The sequence below is a fragment of the Emydura macquarii genome, unplaced genomic scaffold, assembly GCF_026122565.2.
Source record: "Emydura macquarii macquarii isolate MOO-44397 ecotype Brisbane River unplaced genomic scaffold, CSIRO-AGI_Emac_v2 contig_973, whole genome shotgun sequence".
NCBI classification, from domain to species: domain Eukaryota; kingdom Metazoa; phylum Chordata; order Testudines; family Chelidae; genus Emydura; species Emydura macquarii.
The window spans coordinates 297,271-321,843 of record NW_027131110.1 but is presented as its reverse complement, the minus strand read 5'-3'; the positions used below and the strand labels follow the sequence as shown (position 1 = coordinate 321,843).

Below are 24,573 nucleotides of genomic sequence, written 5' to 3'. Positions count from 1 at the left end.
CCGGCCCCTGCCTTGCCCAGTGCAGGGGGGTAGGAAGATCCTAGGTCCCTGGGCCCGGGTTTCCAAATGACCAGTCATTTGGGGGGCCCAACCTGAGACCCCTTCACGGGGCCTGATCTCAGGGTGGGGGCGCAGCATTTTCAAAAATCACAGGCCGGGGTCTCCGGTCGGGTCCCCGATCCCCATCGCCCGTCACTTGGGAACGTGGGCCCGGGTTTGGGGAACCCTTCGGAGCAAAGGGCACTCACGTTGTTGCTGGCGCCCTGGCCAGTGAAGCGGTAGGCCGCAGGGTCCCTGCAGAGATGGAGGGAGGCCAGCTGAGCGTCCGAGGCACCTAGAAGCAGCTGAGGGGGACAGACAGGGATGAGATCCCCCCGTGCCCGGGGCATGCGGCAGTGCACCCCAAGGAGCTGAGACCCGGCGACGGGACGGGGGGAGGCAGGATAGGGAGGCGTTGGCTGGCCAGGACGAGCAGCAGGACTGTGGTGCCGAAGCTGGGGAGACGGGGGGACAGCCAGAACGGCTGGGCCCCATCCTCGGGGTCCCTGCAGGGCCGGGGCTGAGCGAGAGCCAAAGGGGGCGGGCGGCTGTAGCCTGTGGTAGATCCCGGCGTGGCTCACGGCACGCGCTTCCCCAGCCCCTCTGGGTCTCTGGCCCGCTCTAAATAAGGGACGTGCAGCCTCAGCGCCAAGACATCCCCGCGCCCGGCCCAGTCCCCATTCTGCACCCGGACCTTGGCGGCGCCAGATTCCCCGGGGGAGCAGGATCCCCCCCGCTGGGCAGCCGCCGGGGGCCTTGGCGCAGAGGACTGGGGCCGACCCAGTAGCGCGGCTGCCTGCCAGGCCGGAGGTGGCAGGAAAGTCACAGGATGCGCCCCTGTGGCTGGGGACAGGCCAACAAACACTTCCCCCTTCTTCACCCTCCCTCCTTTACTGGGCCCACCGCTGCCAGGGCATCCTTCTGAGAAGCGCTGGATGGAGCCAGGCTGGCAGCCGGCCCCACCAGAGAGACCGGGCTGGCTTCTGGGAGCAGTTCCCCCTCCTTTATTTAGCCACCTCCTCACCCCCTCCCCTGCCCCCTGGGGATCCTGCAGCCGCGCTGGCCGTTGCCCCAGGCTTCCCCCAGGCCCGGCTGGCTCTGGCCGGCCTCACCTGGTAGAAGGAGTGGAAGTTCCTCTCGCCCGGCTGCTGCTTGAGGATGCGAGACTGCAAGGGAAAGCCCAGAGGAAGTCAGTGCCCGGGGGCCGCCTCTCGCAGCCCCAGGTCGGCCCGCCCGGCCTGCCAGGGCGGCAGGTCTCACGCCCGGCCCCGCTCGCCAAGGAGTGGCCGCAAGCTGCCGGGGCTGCTCCAAGCGGAGACACCTGGCTGGCGAGACCAGAGAAATTCCCTCATCTCAGAGGACAGGCTGATCGCTGGTAAAGGAAACTGCACCCCCAGCTGTGCCGGCAGGTGGGGCAGAGCCGGTCCCTCGCCCATGCCTCTCCAGCAGGATGGCCATTGTCTGCCCTGGGCTGCCCACCGAGGCCTGTTATTTTGCTATGGGACGAAGTTTCCCCTTCGAGATTCTGGGGCCTCTTCAGGCCGCACTGCAGCAGCCATCCTGGCCTTCTCCGGAGAGGCACTGGGGAGCATCCAAGAGCCGGGTGTTAACTCCAGCATCCTGGCTAAATGCCTGACTGAGAGGCGTTAACCCTGTTTGCCTCAACTCCTTCTGCAGCAGCAACACAACACAACGGCTTTCCTCACTTCCTGTCCTGAGCCGGGGTGCGCACTAATACACAGCTGCTGCGTTCCACCCCAGAGGTGGCTGCATTTCAGGGAGCAGCCAGGCGGCTTTTGTGTGTTCCGTGCTTTGGGGGTCCGTTGGGATGGCAGGCGCCATGGCGATGTAAGAGAGTGAGGCAAGCGGTGGATCTGGAGGCCGTGGACCAGGAGGCTCGTGGGACAGATACAGCAGAGACAGACTTGTTGCCATTTGGGGGTGCAGGAGCAATGCCGACGCCTTCAGCCCTTCACACGCTGGCAGCCTCTGTCCTGCCAGGCTCTGGCCTGTCTCCTCAGCCCAGCAGGGACTGGTACCACACCCGGACGCTGGATCAGGCCCCAGACGCCTCTCCCTGCTCCAGGGCCAGCCGCAGGAGCTAACGTCCTTCCTGCAGCGCCTCCACCTGAGATCTCTCAGCCCTTGGGGTAAACCTCGGAGCCCTTCCCAGCCGCCCGGAACTGAGCAGGGCTGGCCGGCCCCTGGCCCGGGAAGGGGCATGCCGCCCTGTGATGGCAGGACAGGATGGCGCCAGCCGGCCCTGCTGGCTAGGTACTTCCCAGCGCTGCTAGGACAGGCCCGCTCTGCTCAGCACGCCGTGGGTTGTCTCCGACGAAGGAACCTCTCAAAAGCCATGGTGCCTGCCTGCCCCCGGACCTGGCCTGGCCCCAGCAGTCCACTGGGTCTCATAGCCCTTCAGTGTCTCTGCCCCCCACCAGGCTAAGGGGTGATTTGAGCCCAGTCTGCAAGTAGAAAGATCGAAGAACGGGCTCTTCAACCCGGCAAAGGTCTACCACCCTCCAGCGGCTGGAAGTTGGAGCTGCCAGATTCAGACCGGCATGAGGTGGGCGTTTTTAGCGGTGAGAGTCAGTCACCAGCGGCACCGTTGGCCGAGGGGCGGCTGAATTCTCCCTCCGCGACGGTCTTTAAACGGAGCCTGGGTGTTTTTCTACCAGATCTGCCGTGGGGATGATCGGGGGGCAGGTCTCTTTGGTACAGGGGGTCAGAGCAGATGGTCCCTGCTGGCCTGGAGATCTACGAAGGGCACCTGGCCACCATGTCGAGAGGCGGCTGGATTCAGAGCGTAGCGGAATCGCTCCTGCCGTGAGCACAGGCGCAGTTCAAAGGAAAGGGGCTGCCGGGGAGGCAGGATCCCTCGAACCCGGGGTGACGATGGAGGTAGGAGGAGAAGCAAGGCTCAGACCCGGCCTGGAAGCCCATCAGCAGAGCCCCAGCTTTCCACAGACGCAGCTTTCCTTCTGTGCTGCCAGATGGCCAGATCCTGCGGCCTGACCCACCCGTGCACCAGCCCGACGCGACGGCCCCATGTGCTTCGGGGGAGCTGCCCTCACCCAGCTATGCATGGTCCTCCCCTTCCTGCTCTCTCCCCCCCGGCCCCGGCCCCGGCCCCAGCCCCTCCCCGCTCTGGCATCTGCAGCGCGCTGCCCGGGGCTGTACCTTCTCCAGCAGGTAGTTGTGGATGTGGCCGCCGGTGGGGTCCCCTTTGAAGTCGAAGTTGATGTCCATGTATTTGCCGAAGCGGCTGGAGTTGTCGTTGCGGGTGGTCTTGGCGTTGCCGAAGGCCTCCAGGACGCAGTTGGACTTGAGCAGCATGTTCTTCACCCTGGGCCGGGCGGGACGCGACAAAGGGACTGTCACGGGGCGGGGCGGGGGCCGAGCCGCTTTACCCCTGTCGTCAGGACTGGCCCAGCCGTCGGCTTGCAGCTGACAAACCCTCCCTTCCTCCCCTGTGCACCCAGGGACAGTCCTCAGCGCCTGCCATCAAGTGAGGGCATCACCCGCTGCACGCAGGGACTTGACCAAGGTCACCCGCCAGGTCAGGGTCTCCTGACTCCCAGCCCAGTGCACCCTCCACTTAACCTCTCACCTCTCCACCTCTGCCCTCTGGCTGGGGTTGGTGATGGCCGCTATGTACTGCATGATGTATTTACTGGCCTCCGTCTTCCCGGCCCCACTCTCCCCTGCAGGACAGACAGACAGACAGCATAGGAAGAGGACAGCAGGACGGGTGAGGATTTGCTGCCCTGGGTTAACCCCCGCCTCCCTGGCGCGTGCCCGGGAAATCAGAGGCCTCTCTCGCGAGTCCCCGTGCCCCACAGGGGTTTGCAAACCCCGGCCGGGGAGCTCAGGGCTGGAGCCCTGGGGGCCACTACAGAGCTCAGGAGGGCCAAGCCTCCATCAGCCATCCCTCGTGCCCAGCCCTGGCCCGGCAGCTTTCGGTGCCGTGGCCGCTAGGAACTGCCCGGAGGCTGGGCCCCAGGGGAGTGATGGCCAGACACATTGGACCCGCTGTCACCCCAGGTTAGCAGGCAGCGGGGAGGAGGGATGGCCATGCCATGGCCCGGCAGCCCGGGGCAGCGGAGGCGGCACTCCCAGCCTGAAACGGCCCAGATCAGTCGAGATCCTGGGTGGTTCCCGCTCCGGATGGACAGACCCGAGCCCAGCAGAACAGGACAGGGGTGGGAGGGTGTTCCTCCTCGTCTGAGTGAGTGTGTGGGAGGGACGGACGGACGGCTGGACAGAGGGGCTCTGGCTCAGACCTGAGATGACGATGCAGGTGTCCTTGGCGCGGCGTTTCATGGCCTTGTAGGCGGCGTCGGCCACGGCGTAGAGGTGCGGCGGGCGCTCGTACAGCTCCCGCCCTCGGTACTGCTCGATCACGTCTTTCCCGTACAGCTGCGTGGCCTTGTAGGGGTTCACGGAGACCACCACCTCCCCGATGTAGGTGTAAATCCGCCCCATCTCAAACCTGCCAGGGACCAAGCAGGCTCGGGCTACCACGCAAACCCGGGGGCCACGGGCCGGCCGCGGGCATCGCCCCCAGAACAGGAACTGCCCCTGGAGCGTCGCCCTCTGACGGCTTCGTACCCCCACTGCCCTGCCAGGCTCGGGAGTTTCGCCCCCATTCAGTTATGGGTCAGCACCCCTACAGCACAGCCGCCCTGCCCGTCTGATCTATGGGTCAGCGCCCCCTACAGCACATTCGCCCTGCCCGTCTAATCTATGGGTCAGTGCCCCCTATGGCATAGCCACCCTGCGGGCTGGCAGGGCAAGGGGCTGGGGCTGTGTGCCTGGGAGCTGCGCTGAAGGGGCAGGCAGGGGCTGTGTCTGGCCCGGGGGTCGGTACTCCGGGAGTGCAGCTTCCCCGCGCACAGAGTCTCTGCCAGCCTCCCCACAGCCGGAAATCCCCCTGGAGAGCGTAGGGGAGCCCTGCTTGTATTGTCCACAATAACACTGGTGATATCTCCAGGGGGGCCCCTCGCCGAGGCATCTGAGCCCCTTCCCACCTGCCTCCTGCGGGGCCCCATCAGCCCAGAGAGAGTAGGGGTGCGCCTGTGCGGGACGGGCTGGCGCTCAGGGTGGGGTTCGCCAGCGAGGTGCCAGGACAAAAGGAACCCGCCCGAGGGGTTGCTGGCGGATGAAGCCGTCCCACTTGCAGGCGCTGGGCGTCAGTGCCGGCCCCGCAGAGACGCAGGAGAGCTAAGCAGGGGTGGCTTGTCCCACATCCTGCCACCGCGGCAGGAGACCAGGCTTCACGGGCCGAGGTTCCTATGGCCCGGCCCTGGCCTGGCCTGGCCCACGATGGGCACATTCAACAGAGTGCACAGACTTCTGGGGCACGGCGGGGGGTGCAGAGGATTGTGGGGTGACCGGCGAAGGATGGCGCGGGGGTCCCGGCCGCAGCAAAGCCAGCTGTCTCTCGGATGGGAGTGGTGCGTGTCGGGAGGGGGAGCCTGCGCGGAGGTGGTGAAACCAGCTCCTTCCTGTAAACAGGCGGAGGGCCAGGAACTCGCGCGGGCCCGTGAGAACTCGGCCAGCCAGGAAGGGTGTGACTCAGAGCGTGCCCCGCTGCTCCCCACCTGTCCGCTCTGTGCTGCGCGCTGGCAGAGAAAGGAGAGCCCTGCGGAGCCGCCCGGGCCCAGACACTGCACCAAGGCCGCAAGCCATCTGGGGAAGGGCCCTGGCAAGCCTGGAAGCCTGCACAGCAATAAAACAGCCCCGCAGCCTGAGCTGGGTCAGCCAGCGCCAGCCAGCCGCAGGTTTTCCTTTGCCGTGTAGAGATACCCACTGCCTGTGCCACCGGCCTCCCTGTCCCAGCCCCAGCCTTCCTAGGGAAGCAAGGTTGTGCCATCACCCCGGCTCCTTTCTGTTTCCTGCCCCCTGGTTCCAGAGGGGCTGCCCCAGAGCGCTAGGTCCCGTTTAACACCCTTCCCTCCTTTAGTGCTTGCAGCCAAACAAGGCTCTGGTGCTTCTTCTAGGCTTTGCACAGTCTCGGACATCCAATCCCCTTCCCTCCGGAGAGCAGGGTCCTTCACCTGCCTCCCTGCTGCGCAGGGAGCTCTTCCTTTTACGCCCTGCCTGGACGCCCACCTCCTGCTCCGGCGGTCTCTGGTTGGTCTGAAAAGCCCCTCCCTGGCTTCTCATTACCTCCTGCAACCCCGTCTCTACCCAGACCTAGCCAGTCACAGGCGAACTGAGACTCAAAGGGGCTCAGTCCCCCTGGGCCAAGGAGGATCTCCTTCGCTGCAGCAGTTTGAGGGGCTCGTGTGATCTGACACACCGCTGAGCGGGCCTGGTGTCCCACCCCGTGCGCGTGCACACACGCCCGGGATGGAACACAGCTCGCCCGCTGCATCCCACCAAGCCCAGCCCAGCGCCTCGCTGTTTCTCCCCAGCTGGCTGCCCTTTGCAACGCTCACAACCCCCGGGTGACCTCTTGCTCAGGACGGCCACACCAGATTCGCGGGTGGCATCCAGCCCCCATGGAGCTGGCGGGACAGCAGCAAAGACAGCAGTGCTGCTTGGTGGGGATGTCCAGAGAGGAAACGGAGGCATCCAGAGGGAAGCCCCAGCCAGGGCCCAAGCATCATTTTTTCGGGCCCAGTACAAACTTGTGACACAGGCCCCCTCCCACACACATACCACAACCCCTCAGCCCATCCATGCAATCTCCTGAGCCATGAAAACAGTTTGAATTCTGAAATTACTGTTACATCTTCTACATTTCTGAGAAATGCCCCCCCCCTTTGCTACTTCTGTTTAACGTAACACCCAGCCTGAGAGTCCGACAAGTTCGCTGACTATTTTGTAACTTTTTGGTCGTTATAAAGGTATTCTAGCCTGCCCATGTCTTGACTTTTTTATTCTAATGGACCAATGTGACTGCAAGCATTTTAGAATTAGGCCAATTCATTTTCAAGCTTTATGTTTCTGGCCTTTTTCATTGCAAAATCATGAATTAGCCCCTCCCCCAAGTCAATTTCTCTTTCAAGTTCACACTCAGTAGACAAGATAACTAGGTGGCTTAACCGTTCTTGTCCCATTGTCGAACGCCTGCAGTTTCTGATGAGTGCTGGCTTGCTGAAACGTCTTTCAGCTTCTGCCACGGTCACGGGCAGTGTGCAAAAACCCCGCAGGGCTCTGAACACTTCACTGACAATTCGTTGCAGTTGTTTTTTGTAAATCTCATTTAATAAGCAAATCTCCCAAGATCTGGACAACAGATGCCTCGATCCAGGGAAATAAGTTTCCAGAAATAGCGTCAGGCATGAGCTACAATTTAGCCTCAATTTTTTCCTCATGGTACTGGGGGTTGCAGTCTGTGGCAGGCACCCCAAGGGCCTCCGGGCCCCAGTAAAGTATACCTTTTCCCCCACATGTGGGAGCTCTGGCCCCAGATCCATGGCGGAAGGTAGAAGGAGCTGGCTGAGTTTAGAGGGAGTGAAGCAGGGGTGAGGGGATGTGTGTGGGGGGGAGAGGGGAGTTGGAGGGAAGGAAGAGACATGATCTGGCCCCCCCGCAATCTTAAAGCCAGCCCTGAATGGGATGATGACACCTGGATTCTCTTGTTGGGATGTTCCATTTCTCTGCTGGCAGGGGAGTCTCAAACAGCTGGGATCAGCTGCCCAGCAGCTCAGATGGGGCATCAGGCAGGCGAGAAGCCACCCTCGCAAAACTAACAAGGACTTTGCTTACGGCCGCATCAGTGGTGCCCCCTTTGAGATTGTCATGTGTGGGGAGGTCGATGGGGAGCTGCCGTTCCCCCTGCCTCCCGACACAAGAGCATGGGACTGAAGTGTGGCAAACCCAAAGTGGAGGTGAGGAAATACTTGGTGTGTTGAGACAGTGGAACTCATGGCCACAGGAAGCTGTGGAGGCCAGGAGCTCAGCACGATTCAAGGAGAGGGTTTTAGGGGGAACAAGACCATCCACGGTATCATAGTGCATGCCAGGGGCACCAGATTGGTGCTCTTCCAAGCTCCGCCCACAAATAAGCTCCGCCCATCAGCATTGCCAAAAACGCAACCCCACTTTCAAAATCTGATTACATGCCTTATGGCACCACTGGGCTCCATGGGCCTGGCTTCCCGAGTGGGGAAAAGTCAAGCCGCGGTCCCTAACCAACATCACCCACATGAGACACTGTTACTCAGTGAATCACGCCGCCCTGGGACCCGCCGTCTCCCTCTTTACACAAGTAATGAAATAGTTTCGAGTTGTCCCATCTCAGTTATCACCACTGGGCATCTGAGGCATCCACAGGTCACCCCGCGCCGAGCTAGGTTCTGCCCGACTCAGCTCTGCCCGGCTCACACTCTCAGGTCACGGTTTTGTGGTTTGCTTGGCCGCCAGAACAGCTGGAGATGGGCTTTGTTTAAAAAGAGGAAAGCACAGATTCTGGAGAACACGCCGGTCGTTCCAGAGAAGCGGCGGCAGGGCAGATGGGCGTGTGCTAGCTGTTTCTAAGCCTGGCAGTAAATGCTTAAAAAGAGATCTGGGAGGGATAAAAAACCCTCCTGTTCCAGGATCGAAGTCAATCTGTAACTATTAGAGGGCAGGATGAGACCCTGCTGGGGGCAGATTATCCCACGTCAGCTACTGCCGTGTTCCTACACCTTCCTCTGAAGCAGCGGTTGCTGGCTGGCGACAGAGACAGGGTCATTTGGACTAGCTGGACCTTGGCTCCAATTGCCGTGTCTGCAGAAGCCACCCAAAGGACACTCCACCAGAGCCGGGAAGATGGAGGTTACCAAGAGGCCAGGAGGAAGCACCAGACTAGGACACAGGAGGTGAGTCCTGAGCCCACCTGTGTTCCTGACGCCCTGTGTCAGCGTGGGAAAAATCCCTACCCCGCCCCCCGCCTCAGTTTCCCCCTCTGTAAAAGGGGCATCATGATACCGACATACCTCCTGGGGCAGGGGCTAGAGGGTTCATTAATTCAGCTACGATGCTTTCTCAGCCAAGAGCTGGGAGCTGCCCCTCAGAACCAACTCCCGGGGGACACAGCAGAAAGGGATGGGGCAGCTGAGCAGAGGTTAACCCCTTGTTCACCAGGGCCTGGGTAGAGTCCTTGCCCCTGCCACGCTCTGGGGTAAGTGGCCTGATCTGGAAAGGGGCTGTCCCCACCTTCGGGTGCTCAGGGCCTGTGGAAATCAGCCCACGGCTGTCTCTCCTCCATGCTCTCTCAGTCCTGGCCCGCACGCCATCCCTCGGCGCGCGTCTCTAGCGCCGCCCTGCCTGCCCCAGGGGCCGTCCACCCTTCCGGCCCCTCGGTATCTCACCCCAAGTATGGGGACAAATTCATCCTCACAGGCTTCAGTTCAGCTGCCACACCCTGCCCTGTCCTGGGACAAGCACCCACCCCGGCCAGCCACCAATCCTTCCCCCATCTGCTTCGGCAGCTGCCTAGAGAACACCAGATTTCTGGTTCGAGGCATCGGAGACAGTAACGTTTAGGAGCTTTGGGGGGCTGGGGGGTGGGTTGGGCCCATCTCTAGCTGTTCTTCTACGCTGAGCACGGGCAGGTGCTCGGAGCTGTACAGATCACACAGGCAGCCCACAGAGTATAAGGGCCTACTACAAGCGCTAGCGGATGGAGCGCTCCTTGAGCTCCCGCGGCAGAGATCTCCGGGCATGACGCTGTAGGGCTCTGATCTGCCCCCCCCCCCCCCCCCCCCCGGCCCCGCTCCTGGGCGTATTGATCGCCAGGATCCCACAAGCCCTGCATGTGCACCGTCTGCAGGGGGCGTGGCTTCGCTGCCTTGCGGGGTGCGGGGGGTGCACAGCCATGCACTAGCACCGCCCCGTGACTCGGCAGCTGGAAAGCGGGCGTGCCGAAGAAGTCCTGTGTCCTGCTGGCCCGTCCGGCGTAAACACCCCATGCCGGCATCCAGTCCGGACACCGGGGCTCGCCCGCCGGCTCAAAGAGACCGCTCCCTGGCACCCGGCGCGGTGCTGCTGGGCGCCTCCCGCTGAACCACCAGGGCTGCTTTCCGCTGCATCCGGGCAGCCCTTGGCAGCCCGCCACCCGTACGCTGACCTTGTACCGCCTGCGAGAGCCGCCAGCCCAGCTCCCCCCACACACACACCCCGGCAGAGGCCTCCCACCCCCGGCGCCCGGTTACCTCAGCTTCAGGTTCTCCATGAAATGCTCCATGGTCACCTGGTCCAGGAGGACGAAGTCCGCCTTGCCGAACTCCAGGCTCTCCTCCTGGGCCATGCCGCTGGAGGGGGAAGGGGGGGCCGGGGCCCCGCCGTGGGGATGTGTGGGGCCGGGCGCTGGAGGGGAGCGCGCGTGCCTGAGGAAAGAGGACTTTCAAAACCCAGCGAGCTGCCGGGGCTCAGCTTCCTGTGCGGCGGTTGCCTGAGCGGCGGGGCGTGGCGTCGGCCCAGGGGGTGGGGTTGCGTGGTTAGCCCCGGCTTGTCACTCAGGGCCGGGCGGGAACCCTGTCGCCCCAGGACGGGCTGGGGGCCCGTCTGCCTCTGGGCTGAATCCTGCCCCTCGTAGTGTGACCGGGCAGGGTGCGGTTCCCCTGCAGACAGGGGTCAGGAGCCCAGTACTCTGCCATGGGGGGAGGCCCACCAGCCTGCTATCCTTGTAGGGTGGGTGTGCAGGAGCCCTGCAGCCCGGCTCCCCAACCTGGTGGAGAGGGTCCCTTCCCAGCCCCCAGCCTGGCCCACTCAAACCAGTGCACTGGGGGCAGGGATTCCTTGCTGCCCCTCTTCCTGCGTCTCCCTCACGCTGCAGTAATTGCACAGAAGCCTTCTGTGAGATGCCCTGCCTCCCAAACTGGGCGCGAAAAGCCGCACTGGGAGAGCAGGAATCCTACAGGGCACTGGCAGAGCTGGGTGGGGTCCAGGGCGGGGATAGCAGGGGGGCTGTGGGTCAGGAGCGAGGGGGATGGGCCGCATCGGGTGAAACAGAAGACAAGGCCATTGCGGACAAGTGAAATGCTTTATTTGCATTGCTCTTCACTGCAGAGGATGCGAGGGGGGTTCCCACACCTGAGCCATTTTTGCTAGCTAACAAATCTGAGGAACTGTCCCCCATTGAGGTGGCGATCGAGGTTTTTGGAACAAAGTGATAAACGACACAGTAAAAAGTCCCCGGACCAGTTGGTGTCCACCCACCAGTTCTGAAGGCGCTCAGATATTGCAGAATTACTAACTGTGCTATGTAACTTATCGCTCAAATCTGCCTCTGTACCAGGTGACGGGGGTAGCTGATGTGAGATGCCAATTTTTAAAAAAGGCTCCAGAGGTGATCCTGGCAATGACAGGCCGGTAAGCCTGAATTCAGGGCAAGGCAAACTGGCTGAAACTACAGTAAAGAACAGAATGATCAGACACACGGATGAACACAATATGTTGGAGAAGAGTCAACACAGCTTTTGGAAAGGGAAATCTTGCCTCACCAATCTATTAGAATTCTTTGAGGGGGTCAACAGACACGTGGCCAAGGGTGATCCACTGGATACAGTGTTCTTGGACTCTCAGAAAGCCTTTGACAAGGTCCCTCATCAAAGGCTCTTACGCAAAGCAGGCAGTCACAGGATAAGAGGGAAGGTCCACTCAGGGATCAGTAACTGGTTAAAAGATAAGAAACAAAGGGTAGGAATAAATGGGTCAGTTTTCACAGTGGAAAAAGGTAAATAGTGACTGGGCAAGAAAATGGCAGATGAAATTCAATGTTGATAAAGGCAAGGAAATGCACTTTGGAAAACATCATCCCAACTATACCTATAAAATGGTGGGGTCTAAATTAGCTGTTACCACTCAGGAAGGAGATCTTGGAGTCATTGTGGATAGTTCTCTGAACACATCCGCTCAATGTGCAGCAGTCAAGAAAGCGAACAGAATGTTAGGAACCATTCGGAAAAGGATAGATAATAAAACAGAAAATATCATAAACGCCACTATCTAAATCCATGGTACGCCCACACCTTGAGTTCTGCTCACCCCATCTCAAAAAAGATATATATGAATTGGAAAAGGTGCAAAGAAGGGCAACCAATACAATTAGGAGTATGGAACAGCTTCCTTATGAGAAGAGATTAAAAGACCGGGACTGTTCATTTTAGGAAAGCGATGACTAAGGGGGGATATGACAGAGGTCTATACATTCATGACTGGTGTGGAGAAGGTAAGTAAAGAAGTGTTATTTACCCCTTCACATAACCCAAGAAGCTAGGGTCACCCAATGAAGTTAATAGGCAGCAGGTTTAAAACAAACAGAAGGCAGTATTTCTTAACACAACACAGTCAACCTACGGAACTCCTTGCCAGAGGATGTTGTGAAAGCTAAAAGTACAACTGGGTGCCAAAAAGAATTAGGTAAGTTCATGGAGGATTGGTCTATCAATGGCTATTAGCCAAGATGTCAGGGACCCAACCCCCTGCTTTGCGTGTCCCTAAACCTCTGACTGCTAGAAGCTGGGACTGGACGACAGGGGATGGATCACTCGATAATTGTCCTGTTCTGTTCATTCCCTCTGAAGCACCTGGCGCTGGCCGCAGTCGGAAGACAGGAGACTGGGCGAGATGGCCCATTGGTCTGACCCAGGATGGCTGTTCTTATAGGGCGGGGTCCAGGACTGAGCTATCTGGGGGCCGTGGGTCAGAAGCGAGGTGCCCCCATGGCCCATGCCCAGACAACGCCCTGCCCACCGGAGTCAGAACAGCAGGTTTCTCACTCACGCTATTACACTGAAATAGCAGCAGTGGAAACCGCGCTTGGTTGGCTGCCTGGCTCTCACTTCCCGTTGCTTTGTCACCATGCGGTCCCGGCCTGCGGTCGGGTGACATCATTTCCTTCCCGCGCCAGAGCAGCATTCAGCCAGCTCCGCAGATGGGACCCCAGGGCATCGTCCTGCCGGCCCGGTCCAGGGCTAATTAGCCCAACCGCTTCAGCCTGCGCCAAAACCCTCCTGGAAGAGGAACGTCTCGGGGGAAGTGGAATGGTCCCCAGACGGTTTCCTGGGTTGTCCTGGAGGCTTTGCTCAGGCAGGTGGGTTTTTCCCTTGGGGATGTCCCATGGGTGATGAGAAATCACCCCCTGCCCACCTGTAGCTTAGCGTGCTCTGTAGCAACCCATCTTCACGTGAAAGCCCAGGCGTGTCCGTGGGGATGACAGAGCACTGAGCGTCAGCGCAGGAGGGAATCATCCCTTTAGCCCTACGGCAGCCAGCCCGTGCCCGACTCCGCTGAGTGGCTTTACCCTCCCTGCACCCACCCGCAAAACAGACCCATGACCCGGGGCCAGCCAGCACCGGATCGGATCGCAGCTGGCAGCGTTCAGGCAGGGCAGCTTCTGTTTGCACCATGCCTCTCTCTGAGCAGCGGCAGCAGCAGAACCCGGGGCGGGCACGCAGCCCTGACACTGCATTCAGGGACTGGGCAACATACGCTGGCCTTTGCTACACGGGCACTGCCAGCCAGCTGAAAGCAGTGCAGTGCCATCTCTCCTGCCCGTGCCAGCTCCCCCCGGAAAGACCCCGCTGAGTGGGTGGCAGCCGAGGGTACCACAGACTGATAGATTGCAAGTGGCTGAAGGGGGGGGCCATGAGAGAAGGGCAGCAGCTGAGGTTCACGTTGCGTTGTTCTTCCTCACTTGTCCTCTCCGGCCAGCTGCCCCAGCCTTGCACACCAGGGCCCCTACAGCGGGTGGGCCCATTGCTAGAAGGCTGGATTACTCGGGCGTCTTCAAACCTGAGGTGACACAGGGGCTCTGACACAGGACAGCTGCCCTCTGAAGGGGGCAGGGCCCAGCCTACCTCAGACAGGCTCCAGGGGGGTGTGGGGAAGGCAGCTCAGGTTCACCAGGGACTCACTGAGTCACTGGGAGGCATGTGGGTAAGATCAAAAGGAAGCTATGCCTAGTATGGGTGTGTGGGGGTGGCAGGGGGGCATTAAGAGAACAGAGGCTCCTGGAGAAGGAAGTCCCCCAGTCACAAAAAAGAAAGGTCCCAGGGAGCCGGGGAGCAGGCTCACCAGGAAAAGGACCCAGGAAGAACACTACCGGGGCGGGGAGAGGCTTCGAAAAGGTGGGCGTTATGAATACCAAGTCTCAATGGAGCCTGGCCCCCCTGCCAGGGCTTCACCAGGCAGCAGCAAAAGCCCCAGAGCACAGGAATTACAAGCTGTCCAGAGGGTCGTGGCACTCTGACCTCTGTAGGGACCTTGACCCACGCGGAGGGACCCTTCCGCAGCTGCTGACAAGAGTTCCAGGCTAAGGGGGGCCTGGACGAAGTGGGGGCGATGGACTGTTAACTGCCCTCCCCTTCCAGGGGCAGGTGCCGGGGGGGTAGGCCTGTTTGTACAATGCTCCAGCCGGGGGCTAAATAAACCAGACCCCCGCAGGGGCACTGTTCAATATACGCGAGCCTCATTGCACTTACTGAGGGGAAACTGAGGCAAAGACACAATGGTGGCACTCCGGGGCTGAGGGTCCCCGTTACAGGTTCCCACAGCTGCAGCCAAACCGTTGCTCCCCTGGAAAGACACCCGCAGCGTCTCTCTCTTTATAGCAGTGCTTGAGGCTGTCATCTGTAGCTCCGTGTCTTCCCTGCCTCCGCTCCCTCTTCTGGGAGGCCTTTGAATCACCCCAGAGAGCAGCAGGCGAGTCGGGCTTCCAAAGCAGCAGGGAATGGATTAAACAGAGGACCCCAAAGCTCTCAGGACCCTTTTCCACCGGGGGTTGAGCTGGGTCATTCTCCCAGCGCCTCTGCATCCATCCCACTGCTCAGAGAGCAGCCAAGGAAGGGAAGCAAGGGGCTGCCTGCCATCGATGCTGAGCCGCCAGACGGGGAAGGATGGGTGTGCAGCACGCTTCGAGTCACGCCCCAAGGGACTTGGCCGAGGAGCGCTGGGACTGGGAGTCAGAACAAAGGCCCTGTGGCGGCTGCACTCAGCCCCTGCTGCTTCCCTGAGGCGCAGAAGCACGCTGCGAGGCATGGTGAACGGGCGCTTTTTCACCGTGCAGTATCAAACGTGCCCATGTAAGGGAACTACGTGGGCTACATCAGAACGGGGAGAACTGCGACCACACACCTCTGAAACGCAGCCAGCTGTGGGAGGAAGAACCAAGCCGCCTTGCGTGCCGCTTCCAGTAGGGCAGGAAGTGTCCATCACAGCCGTGACGGGGAAAGCAGGTAGAGAACTAGACGTGCATTAGCCCACGGGGTGTCAATGAAGCGGCAGGGGAAGCTGTAGGGGTGCTTCCCCTGCAGAGCACCCCACCCGGGGAGCCGAGAACACCCCTGGACAAGTCGCGTGGGGTTTTAAACCTGCATCCAAGTAGGGCACTAGAGGTCCCTGCTGAGTCAGTGCAGGCAGGTAACTGACCAGCAGGTGGGCAAGGTGCATCAGATCAGCACGGGGAGCCCAGTGGTAGGTTACAAGGGGCACATTTAAGCCAGCCCTTGGCCAGAGGAAATATTTACAAGCCAAACGAGCTCTTTGCTTATTCCTCTCATCCACGTGCTGAATTCTGGGGCCAGACACAGACCAAGGGGTACCCCTGGCCTCAGCCTCCCCTTGTCCTATAATGCAGCAGGTCACACTGGGGAAGTGTCACCCCAGCACGGTACCATTTTCTAGTAAGACTTTTGGGCGCTGGTTTTCAGAGGCGCCGAGCAGCTGCAGCTCCCTCTGCAGCTATGGACGCTCAGCTATCGGCCACTGCTCCCCAGAATGGCTGGCTGAGCATCCAGAGATGGCAGCGCCGCACGACGCAGGAAAAACCAAAGCTACGTTTGGCTGGCCGGCCTTGACGTAGATCCGTGGATACCAAGGAAATCAAGAGGGCGGACGCTGCTGCTGATAACCTGGTGTTATTTTTGTTTATTGAGGTTTTTTGAGGGGGAGGGGGGAAGATCGGCAAGGATGTAGGTGCCCCTGCCATAAAGTGACAAGGACAAAGCTACAGAGCAGCTCCTTCCCCACCGCTCGCAGCACTCAGCCCCCTGCAATATCAAACTCCCAGGGGATGCACCTTGCAGCGGGCTCTGAAGGCCGACACCCACACAGGCTACTGTGGACTGGGGGGACTGCTTCTCACGAGCCAAGAGCCCCTCACAGAACGCTCTGCTGCCAGCCCACTTTTAAACCGAGGAGACTCCAGCTCGGGCCCTGCTGGTGCTGGCACCGTGGCCAGCCTTGGCGCTCCACAGGTCACACCGACCCCTTAACCTAGCACTGATCAACCGAGCGGGAGGCCGGGCGGGGAACGCCGGAGCGACCGCCTGCCACTGCCTTCTCTTTCCTAGTTAAAGGAAAACAGCCCAATGGGGGGGTGCCCAGAGCGAGCGGCACAGGCCAGGGGCCACTGCTGGAAAGGCTCTGAAGATCGGGGGGGTCTAACCCCCGAGGGGTAGCCTCAATACAGACACTCACCAAGGAGAGGCTCAAACCAGCCCAGTCACCGCATGCAAAGGGCTTGAAGAACCAGACTCCGGCCACGCCCCCCAGGAGAGCAGGAGCCGTCCTGTTTGGGGCCGTCCCCAGTTCTCATCCCAACACTGCAGAGGAAGGAGGATGTTATGACTCTAAGCCAGGCGCTTTGAACAGGGCGTCCTCTGCCTCGGAGGATCCCCCGGCCGATGTCGCTTCTCCCAGCGTCCCACCGGACAGAGCCAGGGCCAGCACGGCCGCCGTCAGGTCTGGACTGCAAAGAAGAGAGCAGGAAAGGTCATTAGACAACACCTGGAGCTGTCACCATCACCACGGCGACCGTAACTCACTGAACAGGAAAGAGCCAGGCCCACCTCCGCTGGGAGACCAGCCACCCCCCCTCGCCCAAGGCAGCCACCAGCTTGTGGACCAGGATGCTCGGCAGCATCTCCACACTGCTTTTGGCGACAGGCCAGAGGGGCTGCTCAGGCAGGAGCAGTGGGTGCTCAGAGGACTTTCCGTCTTCCCGGGGTTGTAGACAACACCAGGTAATCCACACAATACCCTGCAGCAGCAGGAGGGCAGCATCGTCCCCCATGTTTCAGAAGGGGAAACTGAGGCCTACCAACGAAGAGGCCTGCCCACAGTAGCCCTGCAGCCGGGATTAGAATTCAGGGGTTCCTGGCTCCCAACCCCAAATCTAGACCAGTGCTGGGCAAGTGCAACCTCCACAGCCTCCCCCAGCTCAGGAAGTGAAACGGGCCATCAAACCCTGGTCTCCTGTGCGCCAACGCAGAGATCGATCACTGGCCCCAGCTTCACGACAACTGGCCTGTTGAGTAACTTCCCCAAGGGAAGGGGGGGGGGGGGAGGCGGAGCCTAAATACTTAAACTGGAGGGAACTATTTCCCACGAGCTCCCATCGAACCTATGACCTGGGGCCCAACTGCTCTTTGCCAGCTCTCACAGAATCACAGATCAGGGTTGGCAGGGACCTCAGGAGGTCACCTAGTCCAACCCCCTGCTCCAAGCAGGACCAACCCCAACTAAACCATCCCAGCCAGGGCATTGTCAAGCTGGGCCTTAAAAACCTCTAAGGATGGAGACTCCCCCACCTCCCTAGGTAACCCATTCCAGGCTTCACCACCCGCCTAGGGAAAAAGATTTTCCTAATATTCAACCTAGACCTCCCCCACTGCAACTTGAGACCATTGCTCCTTGTTCTGTCATCTGCCACCCTGAGAACAGCCTAGCTCCATCCTCCCTGGAACCCCCTTTCAGGTAGCTGAAGGCTGCTATCAAATCCCCCTCATTCTTCTCTTCTGCAGACTAAACAAGCCTTGTTCCCTCAGTCTCTGCTCATAAGTCCTGTGCTCCTGTCCACTAATCATTTTTGTTGCCCTCCACTGGACTCTCTCCAACTTGTCCACATCCTTCCTGTAGTGGGAGGCCCAAAACTGGACACAATACTCCAAATGTGGCCTCACCAGTGCCGAATAGAGGGGAATAATCACTTCCCGTGATCTGCTGGCAATGCTCCTACTAATGCAGTCAGCAGATGAGGGAAGTGATTACTCCCCTATTTGGCACCCTGGAGCTGTAACCTGCCCCATCTCTTTTTAGAACAGTGGTTCTCTCAACAAATGTTCTGGTGGCCTCAGAGTGCAGCCACCAACTCTTGCTGGTGACAATTTTTTCCTAAACTACTTAAATTACCTTTAGAAAAAACAAATACATGAGTATACACGTCCAATTTATTGTAATTTATGTATTTGTTTGGTTTTTTTTGCAGAGTCAAAAATAATGCACAGTTGTCTCTATCCTTCACTGGAGCTAAACACAATAGAAACACAGATAAGGTGCTCTGTGTGGTCTTTGTTCTTGTTTCTTTTGCTTTTTTGGTAAAAGATGGATGTCTATGCAACAATTCTGAACTAAATTTAAAGATGCTTTTCATAAAATCGTAATAAATAAACCTGTTACGTTGTGCTTTATTAATACAGTGTGATAAAACCCAGAACTTCAATTTCATTAACACATCCACGGTGTGGATCAGGCTATTTGCAAAAATTCAGGAGCTCTTTGAAAGGAAAGTCTGCAGGATCATGGGTCTTCTGTGAAACTAGAAGGGAAGTTTCTAAGTTAGCATCAGTGAGGTGGTTTTGGTACGTGTTCTTCAGAAAATGCAATGCACTGAATCCCCTCTCACACAGCACAGTAGTAAAAAACAGGGACAAGAAAAGCAAAGCAACTTTAGCTAGAGGCTTGTAGGTGTCCTCAAACAGGTACACATTGCTCCAGATCTCCTGTGCTATAAACTGGCTGACTGAAGTATGTTTTCATTCTTGTATTATTGCACATTTGCACTATAAGGTACTTGAGATTAATTAAACCCAAAGAGTCAAAGGAAGTTAATCTGTCTTGCAAGGCAGTTTGTTTGTTTGCAGCCAAAAACCCTGAACCAGAATTGCTGAATGGCTCAGTCACAAAGGTGTACTGATGGAAAAAGTTCCCCTCACTGAAACGATTTCTAAGATCCTCCGAGAGGATACTCAGGTATTTGGTTAGAACTAAGCCGACCTTTCACTGCACATTCTCATCCTGATAGCTGAGAAACTGATTAAGCTCATCAAAAACTGAAAAGTCCCATTCCTCTTGCTGTTGCTGGAGGATGTTAGTGATCATCACTCTGATTGTATTAATTACTTCAATGCTGTCACATATCGTTAGCTGAGGTTTCTGGAGCTCCAGATTCAAGGAAGCAAGCTTTGCTAAAAACGCTTTCAAAAAGAGCAAACCACCAAGTACTTCTGGATCTTGCAGCTTTTGGGACAGTTTTGTTTTGCCAGTGTTCAAAACCTCAGTGAGTTCTCCCCAGAGCTCAAACAGCCTCTGTACATGGTCATTAAACTAAGCCAGCGGACTGGGTTATAATTAAGCAGCACCTTGTGTATCTCACAGCCTATTTCACACAGTGGTGCGACTCTCCCTCTACTGTCATCGCTGGTGTTGATGGCATTGATGGACTTTTTTTTTTTTTTTTATATAAACTATGGATTCAATCTCATACTTTTCACTGAAGCCTTGCTGGCATGTACTTCTTGGTGGGCAAAACACAAACAACAAAAAGTTTCTGGGTGCAGCTTTCTTGGAAGCAGTTCAGCGCCTCTACTCGTGCATCTTGCATAGCTGCTGCCCCATCAGCCACCAAGCCGCACAGATGGCAAAGCTAACGTGGCAGTCCTGCATTCTTGCCTGAACACGCTGAAAAATGTATTTGCCAGCTGACCTACCAATGAGGCTCACCTGACATAAAACACCTTTGGTAAAACAATGGCAAACATGGTCAAAAACATGAACACACATGATTACCTTGGGATTCCTCGTGACATCAAGACTCTCATCCAAGCACAGGCTGAAGAAAGGGCTCACTGCAACTTTTTCAGCTATTTCCCTTTGTAGAAAATTCGCCAGTTCTCTTGTGCGCCTCTGTAACATGTCACTGCCCAGTGGGATCTCTCTGAAAAGCATATTTTCTGGTTGTACAGCCAAAACAATTTTCTCCATGAGTTCTCTGTCACTGAATGGTGTCCTTGCTTTCCCCAAAAGGAGTGCAACTATAAAAGTAGCCACCTGTATCTGATCCGCTTTATTCAAAAAAATCTCTGGTCCGTCACTGTTGTCTTTCAAGCTCGGTTTTTGCAAAATTTAACCGCTTGTGACTCTGTAACCCGTCATGGTACTTCTGTTCTACTTCCCTGGCGCGAGTGCTATCGTGACGTTGCATTGCATACATTTTAATTTGACGTATTTCTTTCTTACACACAGTGCACAATGCACTTTACTCAAAAATGGAAGGCTTCAGAAACACAAGAAACTGTTTCCCACTGCTCCTGAAATTTTAATTTTCCTTCATTCCTTCCTTTTTCTGCTTTTCTTAGCAGCAGTTGGCTCCTCTGGGACCATTTCTATATCACATTCAGGAACATTTTCTGGCACTGATTTTTTGAAAACCTTTCTGATATCCATTCGCATTTTTAACTCTTTCACCTTGTGCCACGAACAATCTCTCAACCTACCCAAGCGCAGTGATCTTGCTAACATGGATGCTGGCCAACAGCTGTTTACAGTGCGGCAGTAGGGCAAGAGGTAAACATAGTGATTAGCCAATGGATATGCTTTGGGACTTGAAAGAAAACCACACCTATGTAGTTCAGCTCTGCCTGCACTGCACCGTAATATTTAAAAGGCATGAGTACCCATTATGATCTAGTGTTTACAAGGCAACTTTACTACTTAACATCTCAGTGATTGTTGGGGCACTTTGGAGGCTGTCATGGCCACCAAAAAATCTGCTGTTGGCCACACATGAGAAAGTTTTCCTAGGATCCTGTCACAAGAAGCCATCATCCCAGGATCACTGCTTCATCAGACAGACATCACTCTACCGCTTTATGAGTACTCTAACGAGCATCATCCCTCCCTTTGCTCTGGGATCTCCACGCTCCTGTGTGCCGGCCTGGGAGTGTCTGAAATTTCTATAACCTCACTCCGAAGGGGGGACAGAGCAAGGCCTCAAACCATCTCAAGTCTGCTCTCGCAAGCGCTACAGGAACGAGCAGGGTCACGAGGCAGACCCAGCCATGCTGGAAGGCTTGCAGGAAAGAACTCTGACTGCTAAGCACACAATAGTTCCTCTTATTCAAGGAAGACAGCACAATTTAACAATAGAAACAGATGCTGCGGCAAGTCACATCAGCTAGCCAGAGACTCTCACAAGCGGATATATTTATTCATACGGTCCCCGCCACAGCTCAGTGCATGCATAAGTAAGGCTGCAATCTCGTGATTCCTACTTGTACTGATCAACAGCCTTGATGCTGCATCATTTGATCCCCATGGATTCAGACATGGGTGTGAATTTTACCCAGGAGTTACCTGCAGCACTGATATGCAGCAGCTAATGTGCATCGCAATACAACAGTTTGGGGGAAGAATGTGACTTCGCTGCAACTACAGGCATAGTTACATGGTGCCTTGCCAGAATTCCCTAGGGTGGAATCTGGCCAGCACACCGGGGTTAACACGTACCCCTGAGAGGAGTGCCATAATGGGACCAGTTACTGTATTATAAGTGGTCAAAGTCTCAGATTCACATTTTATATGCAGCACAGCATCAGCATGGGGCAGGGTTCAAAACTAACCCCGGAGTTCTGACTGAGCTGACACCTTTCTGGGGTTTCTTGTGGACATCTCCCTCCAACTACAGTCCAACCAAGCCATGCTCAACTGGTACGATGCAGAGAGCAGAGCAGAGCAGGGCAGGATGGCCAAAGACAATGCGTTGATCAGAAATTCCTGGAACAAACACAATGGCTGAATTTTAGGCCCACTCCTTGTATGGCCTCGCCCTGTTTCCTGATAGGAACCAACAGGCAAAGCTCTGTTTTGTTCAGGGGTGTAGAACAGCTCCCCTGGATGGCTCCATCTCTGCTCATCAAGCTCCAAGTATTTGTTTTTGGTTTTTTATCATGAATGTTGAGATATCCTGGCTTCCCTAAGGCATGAGTGGGAGTGGGGAGAGAAGAACAGACATTTCAGCCCAGACTTATTCTGGTTTTTAGCATACCTACCAATTCCACTTTCCATAGCACGAACTATTCCATCTGACCAGCGCAGAGACAGGGAAGCCACAAGCTGCAGGCAGGAAGACAAGATATGGTAACACAGGAAATGCGGCTTCAGAAATGGAAATGTATCACGTGTGAATGTGGAGCAAAAATTAACCAGTGCAAGGTCTGCCCCACAAATCCTAACACAATAATCCAAAATGAAATGGGTACATGGGATTAAAGGAGGGCTTAGAACAGGTTCTGCTAGGGAACAAACATTGTTCATGCCTCACTGCTTCTCACACTGCCTATGCTCACAGATCATTAATGAGTAGGACAGACACCAAGCAACCAGGTTAAGGGCTTGTGTCATCATGCATGTTTTAGGCTCTGTGCGCGTCTGCTCAGATGCGATTTGGCCTCCTGATTCGGCTTGTCTGAAATTTCTATAACCTTACTCCGAAAAGGAGCAGAGTGAGGCCTCAAACCATCTCAGGGCTGCTCTCGCAAGCGCTATAGGAATGAACAGGGTCACCACAGACCCAGCCATGCTGGAAGGCTTGCTCCCGTGGTGCTGTCAAAGGAACTGGGGAAGGCTGGTACAGGAGGTTTCATTTCTTTGATGCAATTCAGAAATCTTTACCTTTCTAGCTCACCAGCCACGTGTCAGCCCAGCCACTCCAGCCACAGACGGGCGATCATTTCTACAGGCAGGACAATGAGAAAAAGGGGAGGGGGGGAGAAGGAAAATCAGATTGTTTAGTGGAAGAAGGTGGAGAATTTACTTAAACAGGCAGGCCAGTAACAGGAGGGTTCTGAGATATGTTTATACCCTTGTCATCTCCCAGCGCTTTACAAGCTACATATGCCCCACTCACTTCTCAGGCAGGCAGCCTAAAGCGAGCCACCCCACCCCACCGGAGGTGAAATCAGGGCAACCCCGGCCTGTTACCCAGAGCGGTGAGTTTTGTGGCCCGGTCTGCAGGAGGCGCACATTAATCTGCATGGAGCCAGCGCAATTATCCACCTCCCTCTGCTAGGAGCTGCACCTTGACAGCCAAAGCCTGACGCCCAGACCCGGAGCCCTGGCTGGAGCAAGCCTTGGAGTGAGACAACCGCCCCTTGGACATGCAGCAGCGACCGGGGACGTGCGGCCCGTACAGCCCAGCGCCCGCTGCCCGAAATCTCCCCGCGGAGCCCTCCCCTGCCCCGTGCCGGGAGCCCCTGGCGCGGCAGGGCCCCTGCTCACCGGGAAGCGAGTCAGACGCCACGGAGAGAGGCGCGCTGCCCGCCATGCCCTCTCTGACAGTAGCACACGTGTGCAGGCGCCGAGACTACAACTCCCAGCATGCATCGCTCCCCCGACTACAGCAGCGGCGGGGCTCAGCGGGGAGCGTTGTCTCCTGGGACTTGTAGTCCCCATGTGGCCGGAGGGGCCGAATCTCCCGTGACCTCCGCGTGGGGCTGGGCCTCGGGCACAACCCACGCGCGCCCCCCGCCCCGCCAGCACAACACAGCGGGCGGCCCCAGCTTGCGTCCGCACGGGGCTGCCCGGCCACCCCAGGCCCCGGAATGCCCGGATGGAGGCGGATAGAAAAAACTCACCGCCCGGGCCAGCGCCGTCAACCTCGACCGCTGCCATATCTGCGCCTGCGCAGTGTCTGCTGCTGGGCGGTGTTGGCGGCGCGCGCATGTCCCTCCGCCAGCTCCGCCCCCTCCCTTTCTTCACAGGCAATGGTATCCTCTAGCGGCCCGGCGCGGCACTGCAGGAGCGAAGCGCATGCCCTGCACAGGGTCTCGCACGTACCCACCTAGGTGTCCTGCAGGTGCGTTGGGGCGGGGCCTGATCCAACGGCGCCCCGCCCCCACAGGTGCCACGTGACCATTCACCAATCAGAACTACAGCTGTGAGCCAGAGCCGTGCATGCGTGCCACAAAAGTGGTGCCCCAGCAGCACGCGTGCGTGCATGTACTTGTGCTAGCTAATCACTATTGTGTACAGTTATCCCACCGACGGGGTCCCCTGCGCCAGCGGTTCTCAGCCTTTCCAGACGACTGGACCCCTGTCAGGAGTCGGCTTTGCCTTGCGCACCCCCAAGGTTCACCTCGCTTAAAAACTACTTGCTTACAAAAATCAGCCATAAAAATACAGACGTGTCACAGCGCTGTTACTGGGAGATCGCTTCCTGTCTCAGTTTTACCGTACGATTAGAAAATAAATCAACTGGAATGGAAAAATTGCACTTGCATTTCAGTGCACAGCATATAGAGCGGTGTAAATATGTCATTGTCCGTAGGAAATTTTACTTTGTACCGACTTTGCTAATCCTTTTTATGTAGCCTGTTGCAAATATCTAGATGCGTTGATGTACCTCCCGGGAGACCTCTGCGTACCCCCAGGGGTACAGGTTGAGAACCACTGACCTATGCTACGTGCACACACAGTGACCTGAGGTGGGAAACGCTATGTAAGCTCGAAAGCTTGCCTCTCTCGCCAACAGAAGTTGGT

At 57.3% G+C, this 24,573-nt stretch overlaps 1 protein-coding gene, 1 long non-coding RNA gene and 2 other non-coding genes across 5 annotated transcripts in view; all 4 read right to left on the bottom strand.

Moving 5' to 3' along the window:
- Positions 1-10,282, bottom strand: part of MYO1G (myosin IG) — a 47,465-nt gene extending 37,183 nt beyond the window's left edge. Inside the window, exons 1-6 of the mRNA XM_067544561.1 lie at positions 10,188-10,282; positions 4,323-4,531; positions 3,650-3,743; positions 3,220-3,385; positions 1,152-1,205; positions 249-344 (exon numbers count right to left, since the gene is read on the bottom strand). Coding sequence (XP_067400662.1) covers positions 249-344; positions 1,152-1,205; positions 3,220-3,385; positions 3,650-3,743; positions 4,323-4,531; positions 10,188-10,282 — 714 coding nt within the window. The remainder of the gene's footprint in view (positions 1-248; positions 345-1,151; positions 1,206-3,219; positions 3,386-3,649; positions 3,744-4,322; positions 4,532-10,187) is intronic.
- Positions 10,283-15,880: 5,598 nt separating this feature from the next.
- Positions 15,881-23,827, bottom strand: LOC137150559 (uncharacterized). 2 transcript variants are annotated; one of them, XR_010919026.1, is made up of 5 exons: positions 23,670-23,827; positions 22,708-22,768; positions 22,086-22,149; positions 19,825-19,972; positions 15,881-16,726 (listed from the first exon to the last, which is right to left on the bottom strand). It is a non-coding gene; the product is annotated as an uncharacterized lncRNA (long non-coding RNA). The 2 variants fall into 2 exon arrangements; XR_010919025.1 differs by lacking the exon at positions 19,825-19,972 and having other exon boundaries at positions 23,670-23,814.
- On the bottom strand, positions 20,976-21,113 carry LOC137150606 (small nucleolar RNA SNORA9). The gene has a single exon (XR_010919035.1). It is a non-coding gene; the product is annotated as a small nucleolar RNA SNORA9 (small nucleolar RNA).
- Positions 22,496-22,630, bottom strand: LOC137150605 (small nucleolar RNA SNORA9). Its single transcript, XR_010919034.1, has one exon. It is a non-coding gene; the product is annotated as a small nucleolar RNA SNORA9 (small nucleolar RNA).
- Positions 23,828-24,573: the final 746 nt, after the last annotated feature.